This window comes from Saccostrea cucullata, unplaced genomic scaffold (genome assembly GCF_032062105.1).
Source record: "Saccostrea cucullata isolate Sc308-1 unplaced genomic scaffold, CSIRO_AGI_Scuc_v1 ctg326, whole genome shotgun sequence".
Taxonomy (NCBI): domain Eukaryota; kingdom Metazoa; phylum Mollusca; class Bivalvia; order Ostreida; family Ostreidae; genus Saccostrea; species Saccostrea cuccullata.
The window spans coordinates 232,125-243,429 of NW_026930161.1; the positions used below are offsets into that span (position 1 = coordinate 232,125).

Sequence of the window (11,305 nt, forward strand, 5' to 3'; positions counted from 1 at the left end):
TAGCTAAGGTGAATAAACACTGGAAAGAGAATCTATCAAAATGACTCATGTTTGTTTTTATTTTGGTTAATACATGAATTAATGTCTCTTAAAAGAGTTGTGTTCTTAAATGCATTTATAAAGGATCAAGATCCTTATGTACATGTAAGTTACATAGATGTGAAATATTCATATCAATCACAATCATTTCATCAAATCATCAGATTCATCCTAACTAGCTCTAGATGAGATCACTGCTGGGTGTGTTAGAATTACCAGTTTTGAATTTTGAGTGTGTTCTTTTCTAGCTTTTCTTGTTTCCTGCAATCAGACTTCAAGTCAGAAAATTTTCAGAGGAAATTTTGGTTTCCAATTTAGAGACAGTAAGACAGTGCAAATGCTCAGCACTTATATATTTATGACCAAAATTCCATTATGTGTGAACTAACCAAAGAATTAATGGACTTTGCCAAACTGACATTCAGATTTGCTGCTTAAGAGAACCCTATGGTCAGCTCCATATCTTAGTTACTGAATACATGCAACGAGTACTGACTCTGCAAAATTTCAAGTAGATGATGATTTTTGAAGTAGATGATGACTGTATTTGCATGAAATAGCTTATTTGCATAATTTTAATATTCAGTTATTATTACCAAATGTTTATTAAATTTATTTCAATTTTCTTTATAAAATGACCATAGAGCATTCTCTTTAAATGTTCATCCTGATCAAAAGTTAACTTGACTACAAAGTTTTATTAGCTAATGTATGCTACAAACATTGCTGAAAAGGTCTCTGAGTTAACCCTTAAAAATGCATGTTTATCCATATCTGAATTAACAGTGATAAAACACATTTAGTTGAGTGTTGAAAAAAGGGTGTAGGTTGAATAATGAAACATTTAATTGATGTACATGTATATGGGAATGGAGTGTATGTATAAAACAAGAGTTATTGCTACAATGATATTTTTCTGTATATTAATTGGTGAAAAAAGTTGTATTAAAGTTCTTAATGCCAAATTTCTTATGTCTGTAAATGTAGGTGAGAGGTTTGAAAAATGAAATGGAACACACAGATCAAGAAAACCAGAAGAAAATCAAAAAGCTGGAGGAAACTATCAGGTGGGAGTCTGAAGAAATTATTCTCATAATTTCTGGTTTATAGTGGTGTAAAGTTTGATACGATTTAAAGACATTGTAGGGCTTTTGGGGGATGAAAACTATTACTTTTTACTACCTTTTGTGCCTTCTATTTTTTCATTTTTGTTGCCTGTATCTAATGATTTTCTATTTTTTGACCATTTGTTTTTAAGTCACTCAGTGTAGATTACACTGAGAATGGGTGAAAATGTCAACATTTGTAGATAAATGTAAATATAAATATTTACCTGGTAAATTTTTAAAGTGAGAATTTCAGAAAGCATTTTCAGGGGCGTAGCAACCGGGGGGGCCAGGTGGGGCCTGGCCCCCCCACTTTTTTTCCCAACCTTACTTATACTATAGGAAATGTTAATTGAAAGCCTGGTTGGCCCCCCCCCCCCCACTTTTAGACGTTTAGTGATGTATCGAAAATGTAATATAAGAATTGGTACTAAAAATAGTTGACACTGAAAAAAAGTTTACCTCTGAATTCTTTAATAATGAATATATTGTTTATTTCAGAGATAAAGATGATGAAATAAAACGCCTCCAGGAAGTAAATAAGAATCAGCTGATGCAGTCAGAGAAATCTCTGGAAGAGTTCAAACTTCAGGTGGAGAAGAACCAGACCAGGATGTATGATGAAATGAAACAACAGGTGAGAACCAGGAAGGAAGATGTTCTTTGTAAGCTGTATAGCTCATTCAGATTGAAGAGAGATAATTGGATCTTTTGTACTTTAGAAGGGAGTTTGTCCTTTTAAACACAATATCAAAAGCTCAAGTATACAAATGAGTGTGAGATATTTGGTCTTGGAAATAAAAGTGGAACATATCCTAGAATACCCAGAAAATTAAACAATGACAAAATTAATTGTATATATTGTAGACGTATTTTTTCCCACAGGGTCATAATTCCGCGGAATCTCAATTTTGTTTGATCCGTGGGTAGAAAATTAAGGTGATTTCTCAGACAGTCACTATATGCCTTGCATTTATATTAAGTACGTTTGGACAAATTTGTGCGGAAAATTTGTTACCGCGTACATAGCGTAAATTAATACCACACGGAAAAAAGTACCTCTACAGTACATACCATACTCATTGTTATAAAATTTTTGTAAAAATTTTATTCCTAACAGCTAGCACTGCTTACATAAAATTGAGGAGAGTTCTAAATTGAACAGATCAAAACATTACAGAGCTTTCCTTTGATTTTTTGTATCCGATAACTACATTGTAAATAATTTTTTACATGTTGAAAAGAGGGAATGTGTAGTGATGGGGTTTGCATCCTTCCATACATTGGTAACACTTGGAGGTACCTTCGGTATTTCAACTACACCATAAATAAAATTAAAAAAGACATTTGCATTGAAAAATTGTGAACCTCCTAATTTATGTTCTGATCATCTGCTTGGACAGGAATTAGGGGTTTCTAAAACAAAAAATGGACTTGTCATTTTATCCTATAAGAGTATGGGGATAACATTTTGTGAGCTCATTGCTCACAGTACCTCTAGTTTCATTAAGGTTTAAAATCATTGTGATTGTGTATTTCAGATGGAAAGAGTAGAAACCGATTTAAACAAATCAAAGCAAGCAAGAGAGAAACAGTCTCGAGAATTCTCAAAACAGATTGATGAAGAGAGAAATCAACACGAAAGAAAGGTAAAGATAGTTAAAAGGAAATCTTGAAAAAGTATTGGCATTTTCTTTTCAAAGGCACAAATAACAATAAAATCAGTAGACAGGAAAAGTTTGGGAATAGTCATGTTTTAACAAAACAATGAAATGTAATCTATGTAGCAAACCTTTATGCACTTTGTTCAGTAATTGCGTAGTCTAAGCATGTTATTTATTTTTAGATTGTGGAACTAAAAATGGCCCTGGAACATGAGAAAGCTCAGATGTTAAAAGACTTTCACACACAAAAGGAAATTGTTATATCTGAGCATGAAAAAGAAATTGACAGCCTTAAGGAAACACATCAAAATGAATTATATGAGTTGAAGTGTCGAGTCCAAGAGAAACAGGACAAAGATGTTAAGGTAAGAATTCAGGGAATCTTTAAGATACTGTAGATCACTAAATTTTCGCGACACCTTATTTTCGCGAGATAGTTATTGACTCTTTATTAGCGAGACATAATTTTCACAAATTGTTGTTTTCCTCTATATAATCGTAAGAAATACTTTTAAACGCGAGAATGAAATTTTCGCGAGCTCTTTGTCTCGCGTAATTACGCAAAAATTAAGTTCTCGCCAATAAAACATGATTTACAGTAGTGTCAGAAGATATTGTCGAGGATTTTTTGTAGAAATGTATTTTATTTAGAAAAATACATGCACATATACAATCATGTGTATGTTTATAAAAATTCTTTGGAAAAATAGGTTGTTATATATGTTTTTTTGACCAGAGGTACATAAAACATGCTTGACCACAGATGATTTAATCAATGTTTTGTTTTTAGCTCACCTGAGCCGAAGGCTCAAGTGAGCTTTTCTGATCACATTTTGTCTGTCGTCCGTCCGTCTGTCCGTCCGTCCGTCGTCTGTCCGTCTGTCTGTCCGTCTGTAAACTTTTCACATTTTCGACTTCTTCTCAAGAACCACTGGGCCAATTTTGACCAAACTTGGTACAAAGCATCCTTGGGTAAAGGGGAATTTAAATTGTAAAAATGAAGGGACATATCCCCTCGCAAGGGGAGATAATCAAGAAAAGACAAAAATAGGGTGGGGTCATTAAAAATCTTCTTCTCAAGAACCACTGAGCCAGTAAAGCTGAAACTTATGTGGAAGCATCCTGGTATAGTGTAGATTCTAAATTGTTCAAATCATGACCCCCAGGGGAAGGGCGGGGCCACAATGGGGAATCAAAGTTTTACATAGAAATATATAGGAAAAATCTTTGAAAATCTTCTTCTCAAGAATCACTGGGCCAGAAAAGCTGAAACTTATGTGGAAGCATCCTGGTATAGTGTAGATTCTAAATTGTTCAAATCATGACCCCCGGGGGAAGGGCGGGGCCACAATGGGGGATCAAATTTTTATATAGAAATATATAGGAAAAATCTTTGAAAATCTTCTTCTCAAGAACCACTGGGCCAGAAAAGCTGAAACTTATGTGGAAGCATCCTGGTATAATGTAGATTCTAAATTGTTCAAATAATGACCCCCAGGGGATGGGTGGGGCCACAATGGGGAATCAAAGTTTTATATAGAACTATATAGGAAAAATCTTTGAAAATCTTCTTCTCAGGAACCACTGGGCCAAAAAAGCTGAAACATATGTGCCCATGGAAGGATCATGGGGTAGTGTAGATTTCAAAATGTCTAAATTATGATCAGTGGGGTAGGGTGGGGATGCATTATGTATAACAAGGGTGAAATCTGGTAAAGAACAGAATGGTCAAAGCTTCTCAGGTGAGCGATGTGGCCCATGGGCCTCTTGTTTTAGCTCACCTGAGCCTAAGGCTCAAGTGAGCTTTTCTGATCACATTATGTCCGTCGTCCGTCCGTCTGTAAACTTTTCACATTTTCGACTTCTTATCAAGAACCACTGGGCCAATTTTGACCAAACTTGGTACAAAGCATCCTTGGGTGAAGGAGAATTTGAATTGTTAAAATGAAGGGCCAAGTCCCCTCACAAGGGGAGATAATCAAGAAAAGAAAAGAAATAGGGTGTGGTCATTAAAAATCTTCTCAAGAACCACTGAGCCAGAAAAGCTGAAACTTATGTGGAAGCATCCTGGGGTAGTGTAGATTCTAAATTGTTAAAATCATGACCCCCTGGGGGTGGACGGGGCCACAATGGGGAATCAAAGTTTTATATAGAAATATATAGGAAAAATCTTCTTCTCAAGAACCACTGAGCCAGAAAAGCTGAAACTTATGTGGAAGCATCCTGGGGTAGTGTAGATTCTAAATTATTAAAATCATGACCCCCGGGGGTAGGGCGGGGCCACAATGGGGAATCAAAGTTTTACATAGAAATATATTGGAAAAATCTTTGAAAATCTTCTTCTCAAGAACCACTGGACCAGAAAAGCTGAAACTTATGTGGAAGCATCCTGCGGTAGTGTAAATTCTAAATTGGTAAAATCATGACCCCCTGAGGGTGGGCGGGGCCACAATGGGGAATCAAAGTTTTACATAGAAATATATAAGAAAAATCTTTGAAAATCTTCTATTCAAGAACCACTGGGCCAGAAAAACTGAAACCTATGTGGAAACATCCTGGGGTAGTGTATATTCTAAATTATTCAAATCATGACCCCCGGGGTTGGGCGGGGTCACAATGGAGAATCAAAGTTTTACATAGTAATAAAAAATGAAAAATCTTTGAAAGTCTTCTTCTCAAGAACCACTGGGCCAGAAAAGCTGAAAGTTATGTGGAAGCATCCTGGGGTAGTGTAGATTCTAAATTGTTCCAATCATGACCCCTGGGGTAGGGCGGGGCCACAATGGGGAATCAAAATTTTACAATGTTGAATCAAAGCATCCTATGGTAGTGTAGATTTCAAATTGTTTAAATGTTGACCATTTAGATAGGGTGGGGTCACAATATGTATTACAAGGGGAAATCTGGTAAAGAACGGAATGGTCAAAGCTTCTCAGGTGAGCGATGTGGCCCATGGGCCTCTTGTTGTGTGTATTACAGAAGATCACGCAGTACGAGAGACAGATTCAGGAGTTACGAGAGGAGGTGGTCCAGGCCAATCAGCTGAGGAAACAACAGCTGGTAGAACTGGGGCTCCTACGGGAGGAGGAGAAACAGAAAATGCTCAGAGAGCACGAGTCGGAGGTGAGTCCGAGACTAAAACTCACAGTAGACACTGATGACTACAAATGGCTGTAATATATGTCTGTCTTTAAATAAAGAAAGGAAAACATTTCTGTGTTCACTTGAAACAGTAAAAAGTGAAGCAGTTATTGTCCATAAGCTGTGAAATAATTTTAGAGGTTTTGAAGTGAAAAATAAGTTCTTTATATTTTAATTAGGTTATAAAGTTACGTTCTGAGATGGAACAACAGAGGCTAGACTTACAAAAAACACACAGTACAGAGTTAGAAAAGATGCTGGAAAAGGTAAGCTAGCCAGTATGGAATTACAGGTGTACATGTAAGTGTTCTTGAAATTAACAGCAGTATACAGGCTGTTTTCCTAAGTATTTTCCCTTAGTTGTGAAAATAGACAGGTGATATAAGTAGAATTTTATAATGTGATTAACATCTTTTTGACATTAACAGACCAATGCAAGGCTCAAGGACATTGAGAGAGAGTACAATGAGAGGGGACAGAAAGCCACAGAGACAATAGGGGAGCTACAGGCCAACATCAACCATCTCAGGGACGAGGTCAAAAGGTCAGACATAGGGCTAAAGGTCATATTGGTAGTAAACTTGCTGTCGTTATAAAAAAAAGTTAAAAGATTTAATGAATCTAATTGAAATCTTTTATTAGAGAGAAACATCAAAAATTAAACATTTTCAACTGAAGGGAATTTACATGTGTTTGCCCTTTTGATTTACTTTTATTGCTTGAAAAACACTATTCTTAGACTGATATTTATGTATAAAGATATAATCAACTGAAGTGAATGTTGCCCTTGGAAAATAGCTCTTCATTGAAACATACATTTAATATCAGTGTACAATAAGTAATTATGCTCACGCATTTATATTGTACTAACTCAGGGTACGTGATGTGGGAGAGAAGAAATGCCAGGATGTATCACAGCGATATGAAGATGAGAAAAAATCTGTCAAAAAGCAGTATAACAGTAATATGGAGGTAAGTTTGACAAATTCATTTGTACATGTACTTTATATGGTGAAGACCATGGTTGAAAATACATTTTAGGCCCTATAATTAAGATTCAGGCCATATTCTTTTTTGCCTGTGTTTCTTTTTATTGGCAAAATCTTTAAAACCTTTGACTTAATTTTAACAGTTTATGGCTTTCATGTTTTTCTGTGTTTCCCTGTGTCAGCACCAATCTCTGGGTACCAACATTTTTTACCTATTGATCTTGAAGGTTTATCTACTTTGGAAAAAAAAAACTTGAACATTGGCAATAATATCTGAATGCTTAGTTCTAGGGCTTCCTTTTCACATCTGTAACCTTTTTTTTTTGGACACTAACATTTTTAGCTCTACTGGTCAGAGACCAGAAGAGCTTATGCGATAGTAATGCGTCCGGCGTCCGTCCGTCTGTCTGTCTGTCTGTCTGTCTGTAAACAATTTTTCAAAATGCTACTCCTCCTACAGTTTTGATCTAATTTCAATATAACTTGGCATATAAGTAGACTAGACTAAGATACATAATTCTGTGTATCGGATTTTGATTTCGACGAAGGGTGTTGGCGTTGTTACTAAAAATAGAAATTTCTGTAAAATTCTTTCAAAATGCTACTCCTCCTACAGATTTGATCTGATTTCAATATAACTTGGCATATAAGTAGACTACACTAAGATACATAATTCTATGTATCGGTTTTTGATTTCGACGAAGGGTGTTGGCATTGTTACTAAAAATAGAAATTTCTGTAAAATTCTTCCAAAATGCTACTCCTCCTACAGTTTTGATCTGATTTCAATATAACTTGGCATATAAGTAGACTACACTAAGATACATAATTCTATTTATCGGTTTTTGATTTCGACGAACAGTGTTGGCGTTGTTACTAAAAATAGAAATTTCTGTGAAATTCTTCCAAAATGCTACTCCTCCTACAGTTTTGGTCTGATTTCAATATAACTTGGCACACAAGTAGACTACACTAAGATACATAATTCTGTGTATCGATTTTTGACTTCAATGAACATTATTACCTTGGTTAATAAAGATAGCAATTTCTGTTACTCTCAAAATGCTACTTCAAATACAGTTTTAGTCTGATTATAATATAATGTGGCATGCAAGAAGACTAAACTAAGAACATAAAGAGACTTATTCAAGGATCATTATTCTCCTTTTTGCTAGTGTAAATTTTCAATTCCCAGCTGCTTAAGTACTTTCCTCTTCCTTTGCCATAAGTACAACCAGTAGAGCTTCAGTCTCGACAGAGACTTCTGGTTGATTTTATGACCTTGACCTTGAAGTTTCGCCTACTTTTGAAAATTTCAAAGCTTGTTCATGAGCAGTCATGACGGGAACAGGGGCATTCAGTGCTTCATAAACACATTTTGCTTTATTAACTTCAATTGCTTTAAAAATCTATTCCAGAGAAAATACATGAAATTTGGTAATCATAAGGGGAAAAAATTTATGATTCAGATTTGAATATAAATTTATATAGTACTTATGTTAAACATCATTGATATTTTCAGAGTTTGCAGCGTGAAATAGACTCCCAGCAGGCAAGAAATAGGCAGCTAGAGCGAAGGCTAGAACAAATGGAGGCAGATCATGAAGAAAAGGTGATTTAATTGATTGGATAAGATTATACTTTCCCTATCTGTTGTGTAGTTTTGGTCAAAAAATTTACTTATTATGATGCTTTTATCTTCCTCATTTTGTACATTATTTCTTTTCAGGTTACACACCTGAAATTATCTTTTGAAGAAAAATTGAGAGGCCTTATTCCTTCTTCAGTCAGACAGGTACATGTAACATAGTTAAGCAGAATAGGAAAATTCTATGACACAAATTATAAATGATGAGAAAATAATTTTTGTTTGGAGCTGTAATATCTTCAGATCATTAGAAATCTGAAATTGTGGTCATGTGAGTAGAAATTTTCATGAATTGGGATTTGGGAATAATAGCACAATTAAGATATGATTACTTCATACGAAGACTAGAAAATAACTTTTTTTAAAAATAGAAATGTAGTCACCATGAGCCCATATTGAAAGGATATCTACTGAAAGTAGATATTTCATTTGGTGAACCTTGTTCTTTTATAAATGTTCCATTTTGGTGATCATGTATTTCATTCTTTTGTATAGGAACTTGAGGACACCATCACATCACTGAAATCTCAGATAAACTCACTACAACAAAAGACATTAATCCTACAGGAAGAGGTGGATCTCAAAAACAAGTACCCCATTGGTCAGTTCTCCTCCAGCTCCCCAATCAAAGCTGTGTGACGATTGGTCAGTTCTCCTCTAGCTCCCCCATCAAAGCTATGTGACAATTGGTCAAATTGTAAATCCTTCTATAGATGAGATTAGTGTGGATGGAAGAATTTTTAAGTCAAAGATTTTTAAGTTGTCAGTATTACTTTAAAAATCCTCTTATTAATCTGACATTTTAAGTTTCTCTGTTATTGAATAGGGATTGATGTATGCAGTTTGATGACAGAATCTGTGATATTTTTACGCAAATGTGTGTAACAACACTCGTTTAAAAAATGTTCTTGAATGGTGAGAAGATTTTTTAAAAATACCTGATTTTATTCTCTGTAAAATTCCATATTTTCAGTTACCCTTAATCAATTTATTAATCACTTTTTATTTAAAAGCTGCTAATGTGATGTTACAAGTGTGAACATTTTATGTTGGAATCATTTTAAAAATTCATTTTCTTGCAATGATATGGAATATGATTGTATGCAGAAAGAAGTATCTTTACAATACATGAGGAGGCTGCAGTATTTATATGGGCAATATTTTAAAATACTTGTACTACTCAGAAAAAATCATCAATGAATTTTGCATTATTTACATCTCATTGACACCCTCCATCACATACATATGAAAAAATTTTTTTTATTTATTATAGTTGTTTCACCACAAAACACTGCATGTCATGAAAATGACCCTGCTGTGAATTTGAATGCATTCGAAGTGTACCAGAATCCTGAGTTTTTCATTGTAGTTTTACTTTAAGAAAAAATCTATTTATTTATATTTGTACATTCCAGTGTTTTAATAACCTTTTTAAATGACCATGCTTGTATAATCATGTTTCAATGTTTCCAATAATTTTTTCCATGAAAACTTGACTGAATTTGCAATTATTACAACTCGGTCTGAAATTTCATTCTATAAGTGCTACATAAAGGCATTCCATTTATGATATAATTTTTTTTTTATAGGATTAAAATCATAATTTTGGTCTTAGGAATTAGATAACACTTATGTTTAGAAAGATCTAATACCCAGTATTTTAAGTTAGCAAATTCTTGTATCTACTTGAATGTACATGGATATATTAACTACACGTATACACATTCTCCCAGTTGACTTCTTACAGGGTATATTTACATCCTGAATTTTGTTGCATTAGATTTTCTTTTAATACAATGTACTTTAACTTCTAGTAAAGATAATAATTTTTTTGGTGAATACAAAGTGTACGTGTTCCTGTATATTAAGTACATGTACATGTAGTTTGTGAAGGAAGGATTGAACTAAATAAATCTTGTTATTTTCTAATTATTACGAATAAGTTTTAGTACATGATTTTAATTTTTTGCGTTACAGTGTTTCCCAAAATGGGGTATTTTTCTTTTTAATTTCTGCAGTGAGTCCATCCATACATATAAGCATTAACTCTTGTCCTGGTATATTAACTGTTGTTGATGTTTTTTTTTTTTTGTTGAAATGAAATCCACTTTCCTTGTACAATGTTGATTATATATATGTTTATTTATACAGTAAATTTTTTCAAATGGCTGCAACCCCCTTTTCTGTTATTTCAAAGAATATTATGGTTTAAACTGAGCGAAATATCCATTGTATTACAGGTAATTTTAGCAAAAGAGATATTTAATTAAAAATAGCCACAAAATCTTAAAAGTAAGTCACAATAATCTACTTTTTGGTTGACCATGTAAGATGTATCAACTGACAGTTTGATTATTGTAAGCCGGTAAGTACCTGTGATATTTATGTCCTGTGCACACGGAGAGTTTAATTTGAATTAAATATATGTAACTGTGAATTAAATTTGAGCTGTGTTCACACGGGGAGTTTGATTTAAATTATTTTACTGCGCATTAATTAACTTTGCATTAGCTCCAAGTGAAAGCTAAGCGAAGCTTATTCGAATTAAATTTTGAGGTATGCTTAATGGCTAGAGTAGGTCAAATGCCACATGTCAGTGGTCTGCTTTAAGTACTTGTGCTGTTTTTGAAAAACTAAAGAAAATTGTGTTAATCACTAGAATGTGTGTACAGACACAGTGACATGTCAAATGCATCTGCTTCTGCATAAGGTGACATG

General features: G+C 34.0%; 1 protein-coding gene across 5 annotated transcripts in view; it reads left to right on the forward strand.

Moving 5' to 3' along the window:
- Positions 1 to 9,809, forward strand: part of LOC134283113 (centrosomal protein of 112 kDa-like) — a 28,810-nt gene extending 19,001 nt beyond the window's left edge. For all 5 annotated transcript variants that reach the window (XM_062765554.1, XM_062765555.1, XM_062765557.1 and 2 more), the window contains 11 exons: positions 1,027 to 1,106; positions 1,647 to 1,782; positions 2,687 to 2,794; positions 2,992 to 3,174; positions 5,789 to 5,932; positions 6,130 to 6,216; positions 6,379 to 6,494; positions 6,826 to 6,922; positions 8,462 to 8,551; positions 8,669 to 8,734; positions 9,083 to 9,809. In XM_062765554.1, the coding sequence (XP_062621538.1) occupies positions 1,027 to 1,106; positions 1,647 to 1,782; positions 2,687 to 2,794; positions 2,992 to 3,174; positions 5,789 to 5,932; positions 6,130 to 6,216; positions 6,379 to 6,494; positions 6,826 to 6,922; positions 8,462 to 8,551; positions 8,669 to 8,734; positions 9,083 to 9,226 (1,251 nt within the window). In that variant the 3' untranslated portion in view covers positions 9,227 to 9,809. The remainder of the gene's footprint in view (positions 1 to 1,026; positions 1,107 to 1,646; positions 1,783 to 2,686; positions 2,795 to 2,991; positions 3,175 to 5,788; positions 5,933 to 6,129; positions 6,217 to 6,378; positions 6,495 to 6,825; positions 6,923 to 8,461; positions 8,552 to 8,668; positions 8,735 to 9,082) is intronic.
- The last annotated feature ends 1,496 nt before the right edge of the window (positions 9,810 to 11,305 follow it).